Source organism: Danio aesculapii, chromosome 7 (assembly GCF_903798145.1).
Source record: "Danio aesculapii chromosome 7, fDanAes4.1, whole genome shotgun sequence".
NCBI lineage: Eukaryota > Metazoa > Chordata > Actinopteri > Cypriniformes > Danionidae > Danio > Danio aesculapii.
The window spans coordinates 754,505-772,085 of record NC_079441.1 but is presented as its reverse complement, the minus strand read 5'-3'; the positions used below and the strand labels follow the sequence as shown (position 1 = coordinate 772,085).

Genomic DNA, 17,581 nt, shown 5'->3' with positions numbered 1-17,581 from the left:
TGTGTGTGTGTGAATGTGTGTGTGTGTTTGGGTGTTTCCCAGTACAGGGTTGCAGCTGGAAGGGCATCTGCTGTGTAAAACTTATGCTGGAATAGTTGGTGGTTAATATTAATTTTGTATTGAACAATATTCTAATTTTGGAGAAATTTTAGATTCATAAACAAAACCCTCAAAACAAAACCCCTGTTTTAATTTATTCAAATGGAATTTTGGGTATTCTGTAAATCTTTAAAGTTGCTAAAATCAAAATGTGGAAGAAGACTATTTAATTTATTGAAAAATGTCATTAATAGAAGAGCCGGTAGTGTAAATGTATTTTTATCTCTCTTTTAGTTGTGTTTGTGTGTCTATTCTATGGTTTAAGTGTATTTATTTGTGTTATTATTTTAATGTTTTGACTATTATTTGTACTTTGTTCTATAAATGTAGATGAAAGTTGTTAATCGAATTTTGACTTTTTGTAATTGTGTTATAATGCAAAATAAATAAATAAATAAAATATAAATAAATAATTAAATAAATAAACACTTCTTTCCTTTTGGGCTATATGTTCGCGTAGTGTTTTTGCAAAACCTGGCAACCCAAACACTCAGAGGAAGAAAGCTCACTGTAAAGCAAGAAGGGATACAGCCGCGGACGGAAGTTAACGAGAATTATTTATTATTATTTATTAATTTACCCCTACCCGAACCCCCACGGTACTGTAAAACAGTAGTCATGGCCAGCATTATTCATATTATTTATCAAATTACACATTCAATTGTGTTGTATTAACTCCTAACCCAACCCTCAGAATAATAAAAAAAATATTAATATATCAAGTATTGCTCTTATAGTTTATTAAATTAGCCATTCAATTGAATTTTATTGACGTCTCCCCAACCCAAAACCCAACTCTCAGTAATGTAAACATGCTGTCCGGTGTATCCGCAGCTGTATCTCCTCTAGACATTACCGTAAAGCGGCGAGAGCCCGCGCGGCAGAAATCCCGCAGAATCACCGTAAAACGACGATAAAAATCGCAGACGGCGCGGGCGGCGATCGGTGAAGGCGCTTTACCGGGGATCGAGCGAGTTTCTGCGGTTTCTTCTGGACTTTGACTCAGACTGAGGGACCGGGCGAGCGCCGCCGCCGCTCCAGCGCCGAGATGCCGAGCAAGAAGAAGAAATACAACGCCAGATTCCCGCCGGTGAGTGCCCGGGGTCTCCATCACACACACCGGGCCCGAGCACCGGAGGAACTACCGTTAGCTCAATGCTAATCCCGCGGAGAGTGTGTGTGCGGCATTATCCGCTTCAATTTGGTGTAATCTCTCTCACACACTATCAGTTTACGACTCTAGGACCACAACTACACACACACACCCGGCTAATGAGCAGATCTGAGAGGATTAGCATGAATGCTAGCTAGCCTCTCTCTCTATGTGTGTTTATGTGTGTGTGTTGTGATCTTTTAACGCTGTTTGCTGAAGCTGCTGGTGTGTGGGTCACGCTGATCCGCGTTCACACCGAGTACACACCACTGAATCCGGCTTGTGTGTGTGTGTGTGTGTGTCAGAGGAGCGCAAACATGTGCTTTTGTTGACATCCGAGTGCCGCCAGACCCTCAGAGTGTGTGTTTTGCATGTGTGTATCACGCCTGACTGGCCTGCGGTGTGTGTGTGTGTGTTTCAGTTTTCACACAGAGATGAAGCTTTGATACACACACAGACATTCTCACACAAGCACATGCACACACTCACTAACAGGACTGGAAAACTGATGTGTGTGTGTGTGTGTGTGTGTGTGTGTGTGTGTGTGTGTGTGTGTGTGTGTGTGTTCTGCAGGCCAGAATAAAGAAGATTATGCAGACTGATGAAGAAATCGGAAAAGTGGCGGCTGCAGTTCCTGTCATCATCTGTATCCTTTACACAGCGCAAACAAAACACACACACACACACACACACCCCTGAGTGTAGTTTGAGTGCAGAAACGTGTGTTTGTCTGCATGTGTGCGAGTGTTTGTGTGTGTCTGTGTCTTGGTGTGTGTGTGTGTGTGTGTGTTTGTTTGTGTGTGTGCAAGTGAGCATGTACATGCAAGCGTGTGTGCGTGAGTGTGTGTGTGTGTGTATGTGTGTTCTCCTTGACTGCTGCTGAGCTCGTGCTCTGGAACTCTTCCTGGAGTCTCTGCTGACCAAAGCCTGTGACGTCACTCAGTCCCGCAACGCCAAGACCATGACCACATCACACCTGTACGACCACACTACACAACACTACACACCTGTATGACAACACTACACAACACACCTGTATGACAACACTACACAACACTACACACCTGTATGACAACACTACACAACACTACACACCTATACGACTACACTACACAACACTACACACCTGTATGACAACACTACACATCACACCTGTACGACTACACTACACACCTGTACAACCACACTACACAACACTACACACCTGTATGACAACACTACACATCACACCTGTATGACAACACTACACAACACTACACACCTGTACGACTACACTACACAACACTACATACCTGTATGACAACACTACACATCACACCTGTATGACCACACTACACAACACTACACACCTGTACGACTACACTACACAACACTACACACCTGTATGACCACACAACACTACACACCTGTACGACTACACTACACAACACTACACACCTGTATGACCACACTACACAACACTACACACCTGTACGACTACACTACACAACACTACACACCTGTATGACAACACTACACATCACACCTGTACGACTACACTACACAACACTACACACCTGTATGACAACACTACACATCACACCTGTACGACTACACTACACAACACTACATACCTGTATGACAACACTACACATCACACCTGTATGACCACACTACACAACACTACACACCTGTACGACTACACTACACAACACTACACACCTGTATGACCACACAACACTACACACCTGTACGACTACACTACACAACACTACACACCTGTATGACCACACTACACAACACTACACACCTGTACGACTACACTACACAACACTACACACCTGTATGACAACACTACACATCACACCTGTACGACTACACTACACAACACTACACACCTGTATGACAACACTACACATCACACCTGTACGACTACACTACACAACACTACACACCTGTATGACAACACTACACATCACACCTGTACGACTACACTACACAACACTACACACCTGTATGACAACACTACACATCACACCTGTACGACTACACTACACAACACTACACACCTGTATGACAACACTACACATCACACCTGTACGACTACACTACACAACACTACATACCTGTATGACAACACTACACATCACACCTGTACATCACTATACACAACTTTCTGTAGAGCTGGTGTGTGTGTGTGTGTGTGTGTGTGTGTGTGTGTGTGTGTGTGTGTGTGTGTGTGCAGTAAGCAGTGCATTGAGCTGGAGCAGCAGTTTGACTTCCTGAAGGATCTGGTGGCGACGGTTCCTGACATGCAGGGAGACGGAGAGGAGAACCACACTGAAGGAGAGAAGATCCCCCGCAGGTCACACACACACACACACACACACACACACTCACTGCTCAATGCTGAGTTCAGACTGCATGATTTCAGCCTGTTTTGACTCTCCGACAAATGGCTGACATCACAGGTGAATCAGAGCTCGTCCCCGTGAGGAACAGACACACAGTGTGAACCATATCACAGAGGCCCTCTGAGAGAATCAGCCATGAGTCTCTGACACCGGTGAGGTATTTGGTGTGCTGAATATCTGGAGCTGTCGGTGATCCAAATCATGCCGTGTGAATGAGTTCTGCCTGAAAATAACATCAGCGATCACCTGCAGCCAATGAGAGAGCAGCATCCGCTAGTGTGTGTACCTGCAGGCCAGCGGGAGTGTGAGGGAGACGTTAGTGCTCATTATCGGTTTATTTGGACCCAAGAACTAGTCAGGAGCACCAGTGTCTGTTTCACGTGTCCTCTGAGCAATACCACAACCTGGTCAACAAAGAGAATAGTCGAGAAGAGATTGCTAATTCCCTTTAAACCCAGCTGAGCAATATCAGTCCATTTCTAGCCCACTAAAGGCTTCTTCCTCATCATGTAGTGGATAACAACATCTCCGTTGTTTCCATCTCACTTCTGACGTGTGTTTGGTTGTGAGATGTAGATTCTTCCTATTGTAAAGTCACGCAGTGTGAGATCCTGTCGCTGATCCATCTATACAGTGTAAACACAGCACTGACAGAACGCTACTCCAGATAGTCATGCAGTGTGAACACGTCTGTGACACCACTACTTTGAAAATCCTGCAGTCTGAACTCAGTGTAAACGTTGATTTGGCAGATCCTGGATCTGTTAATCTTGATAACTGATCTCTGGCTTATTTGGTTCTTCAAACAAGTTCATGAATCAGATGAAATGTGTGATGAGCTGATCTGAGATTAGGCGTGGGCCAGTATGAGATTCTGAAGGTATGATAACCTTGGCTAAAATATCTCAGTATTGTGATGACTGCTCTAAAATATGTTCTGTTTAATATCTGGGTAAGAAACGGACACTTTTCCCCCTTTGAACACAGGACATTCTTCTTTATGAAAGATTAATAATATATTGTAGCAGTGAACATCTCAGACTATATAATGAAAATGAATCTTTATCTTCTGCTGGCTTCATTAGGTTAAAAACACTGATTTATTTACAATATAAATGTATCTTTGGAGGTCTTTTCTGCTGGAGATACTGCTGTCCTAATAAAACAAAAGGAATTAAAATATCTTACACACACATTAGGAACGGTATTACAGAACATTTAGAGGGTTTTAAAACCTTGAGTTTTCCTAACCGCGGTATACTTGAACACTGTTATCGTCCCATCTGACATCTGTGTGTGTTGTGAAGGACAGATCTATCGATCCTCCAAATCATGATCAGCAATGCAGTGATTGGCTGACGGCACAGCAGCGTGATGACATCATCTGATTAATATTCAATTATTCATGTGAGCTAAATTACATCAAATGTGTAGTAATCGGTTTTTTAATATGAAATGATCATAATGGAGGTAAATGGGGCAAAAACAGCACCAACATCACCAAAGAGGAGTCCATCTGAACAGAGTGTGTTGATGAGTTCTTCAACATTTTCCCAAAATATGTGTCAAAATCAGATTTATCAGCAGAAATGAGCACATTTGCTGAAGCACAGAGACACATGAGGCCAAATCAGCCCAGAGTGGATGAAAACGACCCAACAGCACACACAGTGACGAATAATACATGACAGAGTTCATAACAGTAATGATAACAACATTTATTGTAAGTATAAACACAGGGCTTTTATTATTTTAGTTTTAAAAAGGTTAATAATAGACAATTGTTCAAATAAACAACAAATAATAACACTGGAGGGCGGTGAAACCCTAATACGACTTTAAAACTTTTTATTTTTACAATATTTCTTTCACATGTTGGTAAAACTCCTAAAATGCTGAATAGATTAGGATTTCCCAGATCTGACTAGCTATATCACCCATTTAAAGCTTTAATTCAATCAGTTCGCTGACTTGCGCGCATGTTAATATGATGATGATCAGCATCACTTCACTGAATGTGTTTCAGCAATAATACAGTATATGTGGAGCTAGAGTTTCTTCATACTGATAAACATCCGGTGACCTGTTATTGTGAGCTTTTTTCCATGTTATACAGTCCCTTTTACAGCTGGATGTTGTAATGTAATTAACATACAATCCGTTAAACAGACTTTGGCATTCATTTAGTTGCTCAAGTAAAAAACGAGATGAAAAGCCGTTTACTCACACGCGCCCCTCAGAATCGGGAGGCTAGCGCAGAAGCTCCATTGATTATACTGAGGTAAAATAAATGTTCATATTATAAAGACATGGCGAGGAAATGTAATGTAATGCAGTGCTTCTTGTATAATCTGAGACCCACTTTATATCAGATATCACTCAGCCAGTGGAGATCGCTGAAAACAGACCATAAACATACTGATTGTGCAACAGCATACAGTTCAGTAACAGCCCAGATTACTGCCAAATGAAAAGTCCTTTAGCATACTTCGGCATATACCCTATTAATTTCGACAGAAGCTGTAAAGTAAAAATCACAGTGTGGTCTCCAGCTCCACTAGAGGGCGCCACACACTCCTGCAGCGCACAGACTGAATGATGCAGCGCTGCCAGCATTAACCCCTGTGTAAACAGTGTTAGAGAAAATTCTGAAAGTACTGCATTACACAGGGTTTCCTGTAATCAACATTTCTTTGTTCAAATAACACATCACTAACATCATTTACACACTAACATCATTCCCAAATTTAAGAGAGACTTCACAGTTAGTTAGAAAAGATAAGTCTTCCTCATGTACATTACAAAATGTGCAAGTATTATCAACATCCCTGAATTGAGATAGTTACTTTGCACTTCTTTAATGCTTCTTAATTATTCATGACTGCACATGCTTTCTGATGCCAGACCCGCCAAGCTGTGAGACCGCGTCTGTGCACGGCACGCAGTATTTAGCTGTTCATGAACGGTCATGTGTGTTTGTGTCCATGATCCACAGGGTTTGTTGCATGTTTTTCCCCGTGATTCTGTCTGGGCCGGTTTTTGTCAGGAGAGCTGTACGAGAATTGGAGAATGGCAGACTTTGTCTTATATCAGTTGATTACCATTCAGACACATGGCCTGTATCTGTGCTGCTGTGTTCACACAGGTTTAAAATCCTCCAGAACACCGCTACAGAGAGGGAAAGAGACCCGCTGCACTGCTCCACTGTGATTGTCTGCATTCAGACCCGGAGATTGAGGAGGAGAGAAGTCCTCCATGTATAGTGTTTAAACCTGATTCTCTTTAATGATATATGAACTGTGGATCTGCGTTTACATTATCTGAAATTACGCCTGTCGTATATGTAGCAGGACATTAAATTACTGTTTATTTATTTGCATTTTAACTCTGTAAACTATAAAATCATGCGGCGACTCGCGGTTTCTGTCGGATTTTTATTTATTTATTAATTATTTGTCTTTCCCCCTGCTCTGCTGGCCACGCCCACTCCATTCATGACCCTTCACAGTAATACATTACTTCATTCATTCATTCATTTTCTTTTCAGCTTAATCCCTTTGCTAATCTGGGGTCGCCACAGCTGAATGAACCGCCAATTTATCCAGCATGTGTTTTACACAGCGGATGCCCTTCGATCTGCAACCCATCACTGGGAAACATCCATACACATTCACTATGGACAATTTAGCCTACCAAATTAACCTATAGCGCATGTGTTTAGACTTGTGGGGGAAGCCGGAGCACCCGGAGGAAACCCACCCCAACACGGGGAGAACATGCAAACTCCACACAGAAACGCCAGTTGACCTAGCCAAGGCTTGAACCAGCGACCTTCTTGCTGTGAGGTGAACGTGCTACCCACTGCGCCACCGTGCTGCCCTGCATTACTTTACTCGTTACTTAGTCATTATATGAAGTCAAATAAAACGTGCGTTAGCTGTAAAACACTGGACCAGCACGAATAATAGACCATTTAAAGACTAGATCCTGAACTATTGTGTTCTCCTTTATTCCATGTTATGAGTGTGTTGTGTGTCGGGGTGTTCTGATGATGTTTCAGTGTTTGCTCAGAGATGCTGCGGTGTGTGTTAAATCTGTGTCTGTCTGTGTGTGTTCAGAGGCCGTAAGCCGGGATCGGGCCGTAAGAACGGCGGCGCTGGAGCGAAGGGGAAAGACAAGAAGCTCTCAGGAACCGAATCAGAGCAGGAGGTACTGCAGCGCACACTAATCACACTACAGATCCCACAATGCACTTGGGGAGCTGTCCCTTTAAACTCGCTGGGAAATAAAATAAAGTTTATTAGATGGTAGTATCAGTATGTTAGGACCCCTGTAAGCTAATGTGCTCCAAAATGGTGTCGATCTATATTTGGAAGATAGAAACATCCAAAGCTTTCAACGTTTGTTTTTGACTTGCCTCGTACTGCCAGATATTCAAAGCAGAACTAGCCCCAAAACAAGCCCAGTCCCTACACTCCAAACACACCATTCCCATAGGTAAAATCGCATCCAAAAGAAAAGTTTGTTTTGACAAAAGAAATGTGTATATGTGGGTGTATTATATATTTATTATGTACAGTTGAAGTCAGAATTATTAGCCCCCCTGTTTATAATTTCCCCCAATTTCTGTTTAACAGAGAGCAGATTTCTTTTTCTCTCATTCGCCGTGCGGTAATTCCTGAATGAAACTGCAGTTTAAGTCCACCATTTACTCATTTGTCTAATAATTGGATTACTGATGACCATGTAAACACAGTCACTCTCCTTCTCCTCTGCATCTGTGTGTTTGTTTTGCCTCTGTGAAAATCAGCGCGTGCCCAAATTGAAACTCCCATTTTTATGCAAATTTTTATGCACCTTCCCTCTTTCCCTCCTCCGACACTCCCCCTAAACAGAGCTGGACACGCCCACTTTCCTGACTTTTTCCAGGTGTGAAAACACCCTGCTGAAACGGGGGTTTTGTGGCCCTTTAAAGGCTTAACTAGGGTAATTAGGGTAAAGTTAGGGTAATTAAGCAAGTCATTGTTCTGGAGAGTATTGAAAACAAATATAGCTTAAGGGGGCTAATAATATTGACCTTTAAATGGTGTTTAAAATATTAAAATCTGCTTTTATTCTAGCTGAAATAAAACAAATAAGACTTTCTCCAGAAGAACAAATATTATCAGACATACTGTGAACATTTCCTCAATCTGAGAAACATCATTCGGGAAATATAAAAAAAAATAAACAAAAAAATGCAAAGGGGGCTAATAACACACAGTATATGAAAATCTGTATGGATGTGAAAAATATGACATGAGAAACATTTATATTCAGGGCTTTACATTAACACCTGCCAACCCACCAAATGCGGGTAGATTTCAGCTGTGGCGGGTTAGACAGACTCTCTCACTAGCCATTTTGGGTAACCACTGATTGTGGTTTTCTTAAAAGCAGGGTTCAACAGTAATGATGGCCCAATATTTGTGCAAATGTCACCTTAGAATCAAGAAGCAGCATGACAAATAGTGTTCGCGTGAACAAAAGAAAAGCGGTGAATACCGAATGAGAGGATGATCACTCACATGCACAGCTGATGCGATGCGCGCGACTGTTTAAAAAGCATGTGCGCTCCCGGATGTTTTTAAAATCTGTCCTTTTGTTTAGCTTTAACTATTCTTTGAACAGAACAGATGATGGTCCTAATGTTACCTGTGTGCTCGTGATCATCCTTCCAGTATCACACACAGTATGTTTTTCACCTGCTCTCTTTTGCTCAGGGTTATTTTAGTTAACATGGTATCATTTTTACAATAACATTGCTTTATTAGGAGATTAACTTCCCATGTGTGTGTAGTTAACTGGTGATCTGAGAGACCTTTAGCCTGGACAGACTACTGTGCGTAGTTTTAGATGCATGGCTATAATTATTTTTAGTTTTAAGAACGGTTTTGTTGAATAAAGAGCATGTACACAGCTTTATTTCACTTGACAATTTATATTTGCTTTGACATGTTATTTAACATTTGTGACTAAGAAATAATTATTTATTTATTTTAGGTGTGGTCAGAGATATATTTGGTAAATCTTTAGTGTTGAGCCCTGAAAAGTCAAGTGAAATAAAAACTAATTGCAATGCGACACTGAATCCATGACCCATTTGCTCATGCTCATTAAGCAAGTTCATACACAAAGTGAAATGAATGAGGAGGCATGTGGACATAACACAGTCTAAATCAAGTTATATTAGCATGCCAAAGTCAAATATATGCATAGAAAATGTTTTCCCAACAACAATAAATAAATAAATATGTATGTATGTGTACATTTATATGTCAATGTATGTATGTCAAAACACAGTTTTATTCAGGATGTGATTAATCATGAGGGATTTTTGCCCAGCACTAGTAAAAAATGTCTTGCATAATAAATGCCCAGTGTCTATTGGGATGTAGTGAAGTGTGTCTGTCTGCAGTAAACATTGAGCTGGTTGAGTGTGTTGATGAAGTGTGTGTGTGTGCTGGTTAAGTGTTAATGAGGTATGTGTGTGTGTGATGGTTGTGATGTTTTGTGTTCAGGATGATTCAGAGGACAGTGAGACAGAAGGAGAAGAGGATGAGGACGCATCCCGCACCAGCACACACACACAACCTGCGCCGTACTACCACAGGTACAACACGCACACACACACACACACACACACACTAGTTTTGGGTAAACTTTAACTGCAGTTCGGCAGTTTCACTTTAACTCATGAACATTTCATTCATGCCCCCGTGACAAACTGGGGTATTAGACGCAAATAAGGAGTAAAGACTGGTGAGAGTGTTGTGGAATTTAATAAGGCACGCCGCATAGAAAGAAGAAACTTCTGCATTTCTGTGTGTGTGTGTGTGTGTGTGTGTGTGTGTGTGTGTGTGTGTGTGTAATTTTTTGAATAATTGCAATAAGACAGGCCTAGTAATGTGTGTTCTATAATAACCTCGTGTTTCTCTCTCTCTCTCTCTTTCTCTCTCTCTCTCTCTCTCTCTCTCTCTCTCTCTCTCTCTCTCTCTCTCTCTCTCTTTCTCTCTCTCTCTCTCTCTCTCTCTCTCTCTCACTCTCTCTCTCTCTCTCTCTCTCTCTCTCTCTCTCTCTCACTCTCTCTCTCTCTCTCTCTCTCACTCTCTCTCTCACTCTCTCTTTCTCTCTCTCTCTTTCTCTCTCTCTCTCTTTCTCTCTCTGTCTCTCTTTCTCTCTCTCTCTTTCTCTCTCTCTCTCTCTCTCTCTCTCTCTCTCTCTCTCTCTCTCTGTCTCTGTCTCTGTCTCTGTCTCTGTCTCTGTCTCTGTCTCTCTCTCTCTCTCTCTCTCTCTCTCTCTCTCTCTCTCTCTCTCTCTCTCTCTCTCTCTCTCTCTCTCTCTCTCTCTCTCTCTCTCTCTCTCTCTCTCTGTCTCTCTCTCTCTCTCTCTCTCTCTCTGTCTCTCTCTCTCTCTCTCTCTCTCTCTCTCTCTCTCTGTCTCTCTCTCTCTCTCTCTCTCTCTCTCTCTCTCTCTCTCTGTCTCTCTGTCTCTCTCTCTCTGTCTCTCTGTCTCTCTCTCTCTCTCTCTCTCTCTCTCTCTCTCTCAGTGTGGGCGTGTCGTCTCCGCAGGTCTCCTCTGTAATAACTCCTCCTCCAGTGTCAGTGAGTCTCCTGCCGCCTGCAGTCGCTCCGCCAGCCGCCGAGGAGGAGGACGATGATGAAGACTACGACTCCTAGCCCCTCCCCTTCCTCTTCCCCTCCTCCTCCTCCTCCTCTGCTGGTGCTCTGCGGTGGACAGAAGCGAGAGCAGCTCGGCGTGTCCAGCAGACCCTTTTTAAGTTTCTTTTAATCTTCTTTTATTGTCTCCTCTTCCTCTCCTCTTCCTCTCCTCCTCGTTTTATCAGTAGTTTTGTTTTGGGAACGGACCCCAGGAGTGTGTCGGGCTGTAGGTGTGTATGTTTTGTGTCTGGGCATCACTCCGCTCGTCCTCTTCTTCATTTCAGCAGGAGAGATGCTGCTTTAGTTGGGTTTGTCTGGGAAATGCGGAGCTGTGGTTCTGCTGTTTGCTTTGGTCATGATGATGATGATGATGATGATGATCTGGTTTTTGTCCTTTTTAAGCTAGTTTTACAATTAAAGCTGGTCTCTTCAGTGTGTGTAGCGTCACACTGCACAACACCGCGCTCTTATTTAGTGTCGTCTCATTTCTAGTCCAAACATCTACACACACTGAAATCAGGAAGTGTGTTCTGGACATGATATCCTCTTGTTGTCAGACATAGTGAGTCAAACTGAGGTGAGTCTTCACTTAAAGCAAGCTCAATAATCTGACAGCGAGGGAAGCAACCCAATCAGTTCTCATTTCGACAGCAGATGATCCTGCTTCCCTCATTGTCAGATTATTGAGCTTGTTTTAATGAAGACTCACCTCAGTTTGACTCATTGATTCTGGTATTCCTGATGCGTCCTGGTTTCAGTATGTTTGGACTGGACACGAGGCTGAAGCTCCAGGTAGGAAGGTGCTGTCTGCAGTGGGTCAGCGCTGCTCTTTTTAATTACTCCCTCTTTTATTTGGCCTGCAGACTCGCTTTGGTTTAGTCGTTTTAATGCTTTGGTGGTCTGTGAACATCCGTTTCTGTTTCTCTCCTTGTTTTTTTTATCCTTTTAGACTCTTTTAATGTTTGCTGTGAAGTGGAGAGCGAAGGTCTGTTCGCTTTTAACTTTTCTCCTGGTTTTTTTTGTATGAGTGAAATAAACTTTGAGGTTTCAGTACGCCACTCTCTCGCCGTGCTTCACTCCAGCTCACACACTGTCTGGCCTGTGTGTGTGTGTGTGTGTGTGTGTGTGTGTGTGTGTGTGTGTGTGTGTGTGTGTGTGTGTGTGTTATTTCAGAACTGTTTTGGGAAGCTCGTGCTCATAATGAACTGTAACTCTTGTCTAATTATTTATAATCATTCTATAAATGTACATTTATAAGGGACATTGTGATGCGTTATAATGACAGTTATAGCTACTCTTATAAGCGTTATTAATACTTATTAGTGATGCATTTCTCTATTAAACATGTTTATATCACATTATTTACTGTTTTATTAATATTAATTAGTCATGATTGCATTTATAAAGATGCTGTTTTCAATGTTAAAGCATTACTATGCTATTGACTGATTAGTAAATTATTAAATTAGCATGTCGCCTGTATAAATTAGCAGAGTCAAAAGAGCCGACTCTTGTCAATATGATCTTCTGGGGCAAAGATATACTCACTGGCCACTTTATTACGTACACTTCACTAGTACCGGGTCGGACCCCTTTTGCCTTCAGATCTGCCTTAATCCTTGGTGTCAGATTCAACAAGCTACTGGAAATATTCCTCAGAGATTTTGCTCCATATTGACATGATAGCATCACACAGTTGCTGCAGATTTGTCGGCTGCACATCCATGATGCCAATCTCCCGTTCCACCACATCCCAAAGGTGCTCTATTGGATTGAGCTCTGGTGACTGTGGAGGCCATTTGAGTACAGTGAACTCATTGTCGTGTTCAAGAAACCAGTCTGAGATGATTGGTGCTTTATGACATGGTGCGTTATCCATGGCACGTGGTCTTCTGCTGCTGTAGCCCATCCGCCTCAAGGTTGGAGGTGTTGTGTGTTCAGAGATGCTCTTCTGCAGACCTCGGTTGTAACGAGTGCTTATTTGAGTTACTGTTGCCTTTCTATCAGCTGGAACCAGTTTGGCCATTCTCCTCTGACCTCTGGCATCAACAAGGCATTTGCGCTCACAGAACTGCCGCTCACTGGATATTTCCTCTTTGTCGGACCATTCTCTGTAAACCCTAGAGATGGTTGTGCGTGAAAATCCCAGTAGATCAGCAGTTTCTGAAATACTCAGAGCAGCCCGTCTGGCAGCAACAACCATGCCACGTTCAAAGTCCCTTAAATCCCCTTTCTTCCCCATTCTGATGCTCGCTTTGACCTGCAGCAGATCGTCTTGACCATGCCTACATGCCTAAATGCAGTGAGCTGCTGCCATGTGATTGGCTGATTAGAAATTTGTGTTAATGAGCAGTTGGTCAGGTGTACCTAATAAAGTGGCCGGTGAGTAACCCTTACGTAGTTGCTAGGGTAGTCTGTTTTGTTGCTAGGGAGTGGCTTGGCAGCTGCACTGATGATTCTCTTGGCTGAAAATGTCTAAAAATAATAGTCATATAAACATGGAGTTTGCTTTCTGCCATTCATACTCCCAATCAGCCAATGGAGAATCATCACTGCTGCTGCTAAGCCACTCCCTAGCAACAAAACAGACCACCCTAGCAACGACTAAATAAGACTTCCGTCTCTGCCTCAGAATAGCCTATTGTCATGTGATTTGACTCATGTTATTAACTTGTTAAATCTGCTAGTAATGTTCTAGCACATGCTAGATTGTGTTAGAAACATGTTAACAACAGGCTAATTGATACTAGAAAATAATTCAACAAAAGATATCAACAAAATAATTCATACTAAAACATGTTAGGAATGTGCTAATTAATACTACATGCATAACAAACTGCTAATTCATACTAGATTCATGCTAACAACATGCTAATTCATAATAGATAGGTTAGTAAAGATGTTAATTCATACTGGTGACATGTTAACAACATGCTGATTCATAATGGAAACATGCTAACAACATGTTACTAGATATGTTAGCAAACATGCTAATTCATTCTAGGAACATGCTAATTAATGCTATGTTGCTCATTCACACTAGAATTTTGCTAACATGTTAATTCATACTAGAAACATGCTCATTTATACTGAAAACTAGCTAATTCATAAGAAAAACATGTTAGCAAACAGGTTAAATCACACTTAAACTAGCTAGTTCACAATAGAAATGTGTAAAACATGTTAATTTATACTCAAAACAAGCTTATTCATTAGAGAAATATCCTAGCAAATGTTATTTCATGCCAGAAACATGCTAGCAAACATGTTATTTTGTGGCAGAAACATGTTAGCAGACATGCTAATTTGTATTGAAAAGAAACATGAAACTAGAAACATGCTAGCAACATTCAAAAAACAGCTAATTCATAACAGAAGCATGCTAGCAAACATGCTGATTCATACTAATATTTTGTTAATTCATAATACAAAGCATGCTAATTCATAATAAAACTAGCTAATTCATACTAGAAACATGCTAGCAAACATGCTAATTCATAATAAAACATTCATACTGAAACATGTTAGCAAACATGTTCCTTCATAATAAAACTAGCTAATTTATACTGAAACATTTTAGCAAATATGCTAATTCATACTGAAACATTTTAGCAAACATGCTAATTCATAATAGAAACATGCTAGCAAAGATGCTATTTCATAACAAAACTAGCTTATTTGTACTAAAAACATGCTAGCAAACATGCTAATTCATAACAAAACTAGCTAATTTGTACTAGAAACATGCTAGCAAACATGCTAATTCCTAATAAAACTAGCTAATTCATACTGAAACATGTTAGCAAACATGTTAATTCATAATAAAACTAGCTAATTCATACTGAAACATGTTAGCAAACATGTTAATTCATAATAAAACTAGTTAATTCATACTGAAACATGTTAGCAAACATGCTAATTCATAATAAAACTAGTTTATTCATACTGAAACATGTTAGCAAACATGCTAATTCATAATAAAACTAGCTAATTCATACTGAAACATGTTAGCAAACATGCTAATTCATAATAAAACTAGCTAATTTATACTAGAAACGTGTGAATGTAATTTACTATATAATTTAATGAAATGAAGTGCTAAGACGTCTAAATAAGAGCGATGGTTTGATTAAAATTGAAGGTGTGAGGCGTCCGCTGAAGCGTTTAACTCCACTGAACGCTGCTGAGATGTGTGTGTGTGTGTAGTGTGTTTATAATGGAGATGGAGTCTCAGCTGATGAACAGAGTAAAGATGATGGTCGTCAGACTGCAGAGCTGAATCTGCTTCTGTTAAACTCACAGCAGATGAGGTGAGCTGGAGTATGATTAATAAAGCTCTATCACATTAAATCTGCTGCTCAGCGTTAAGCACAGATCTTTATATATTATATTTAAAACTCCACCTTTGACCCTGGTCTTCATTAATGTGCACTGAGCTGATCTGAGGCCTGTATTTTTAAATAGTTTCTTGATATGAAATTGTGTGTCTGTGTGTGTGTGTTCTCCAGTGGCCGTCAGAAGCTCAGTATAAACAACTGCATCCTTCCTGTAGAAATGATGACTCAGGCCTGTGTGTGTGAGAGAGAGAGAGAGAGAGAGTGTGTATGAGTGTGTTTTTGTGTGTGTGTGTGTGTGTGTGTGTGTGTGTGTGTGTGTGTGTGTGTGTGTGTGTGTGTGTGTGTGTGTGTGTGTGAGTAAATGAATGAGAGGGCATGTGTGTATGTCTGTGTGTGTGTGTGTGTGTACTTATGTCTGTCTGAGAGAGAGAGAGAGTTTGAGTGTGTGAATGAATGAGAGCGTGTGTATGAGTCTGTTTGTTTTCTGTGTGTGAGAGAGAGTTTGAGTGTGTATTTGTTTTCGTGTGTGTATTTGTGTTTGCGTGTGTGTATATTTGTTTCTCTGTGTGTATTTCAGTGTGTGTTCTATAACACACACAGCTCCTCGAAGATTATTAAGGATGTTAATCAGTTATCTCAGTACAACACAACTATTATCTCAGAAATAACAACATCAAGGCAAATGAAGCAAAACAAAGAAGCATGTACTCTTCTGCTGAACACGAAGATGGTGGAGGATGCTGGGAAAGATTGAGGTTGGTTTTATATTTGCATATTCCTGATCAGTGATAACTGGGGACTCTCTATATAGTTTATTAGGCTACTTAGAATATTGGGTGTAAAATGGCATGTAGATATGACATCAACACAACATTAGCACTGTTTAACTGTGAACAGTGATGTACCGTGATGGTCATTGGCTAATTACATGATTACACTATTAGGATTTGTAAACAATACTTTTTCTGAAACTATATTAAGTCCAAATGTGTGAATTAAAGCCAGCTTCACCCCATGGAAATCACCTGAGAGGTCCACTCATGCTGACAGCAGTGATGCACTGGATTTACTCAATTATTTACTAACTTCACTTGAAATAATCGAGTGAATTCAATGAGTATTATTTCAGTGTACGCTGAGGACTGTATATAAGCAGGGGTGGATTTAACCATTACGCAAGATAAGTGGCCGCTTAGGGCCCCAGGAAATCTGAGGGCCCCCAAATGTTCAATTCAATTCCCCTTTATTTGTATAGCGCCTTTACAATGTAGATTGTGTCAAAGCAGCTTCACATAGAAGATCATAATAGATTGAAACAGTGTCAGTCCAGTGTTCAGTTCAGCTCAGTTCAGTGTGTTTTAATATTCACTGCTGAGAGTCCAAACATTGCAGAGTAATCCATTGATGTGCTGCTCTACAAGTCCCGAACTATGCAAGCCAGTGGCAACAGCGGAGAGGGAAAAACTTCATGGACGAAAGTGAATGAAAAAACCTTGAGAGAAACCAGGCTCAGTTAGGCACGACCATTTCTCCTCTGGGCAAACGTCTTGTGCAGAGCTGCAGTCTAAGAGAACACTGGATATCAGTGAGACTCGTCTGTCCCTGGAGCATCACAGGAATCAGTCTCATGCTCTCCACTCCTCCATGACCACCACAGCTACTGCTCAGGATACGGCCTGGTCCAGGATTATGGAGACCTTGGGATCATCTCTTCACACGTTTTGGATTGCTTCAGTGGCACTGCATAATCTCTGGGGACCTCAGGATGAGTATCCCCAAGTGGAAATAGAGAATAATTAGCAAATAAATACCTATAAGTATAAATCATACCTATAAACTATCTATAACATCATTTTCTGTCATATTTAGTATGATGAGGGTCTAAAAAAAATAAATGTT

The 17,581-nt window shown here is 41.1% G+C and overlaps 1 protein-coding gene across 1 annotated transcript; it reads left to right on the top strand.

Moving 5' to 3' along the window:
• Nucleotides 1-1,010: 1,010 nt before the first annotated feature.
• On the top strand, nt 1,011-12,398 carry drap1 (DR1-associated protein 1 (negative cofactor 2 alpha)). Its single transcript, XM_056460845.1, has 7 exons — nt 1,011-1,189; nt 1,826-1,898; nt 2,137-2,230; nt 3,477-3,596; nt 7,764-7,854; nt 10,206-10,297; nt 11,234-12,398. Exons 1-7 carry the CDS (start codon nt 1,148-1,150, stop codon nt 11,361-11,363), a joined length of 642 nt encoding a protein of 213 aa, XP_056316820.1. The 5' UTR covers nt 1,011-1,147; the 3' UTR covers nt 11,364-12,398.
• Nucleotides 12,399-17,581: the final 5,183 nt, after the last annotated feature.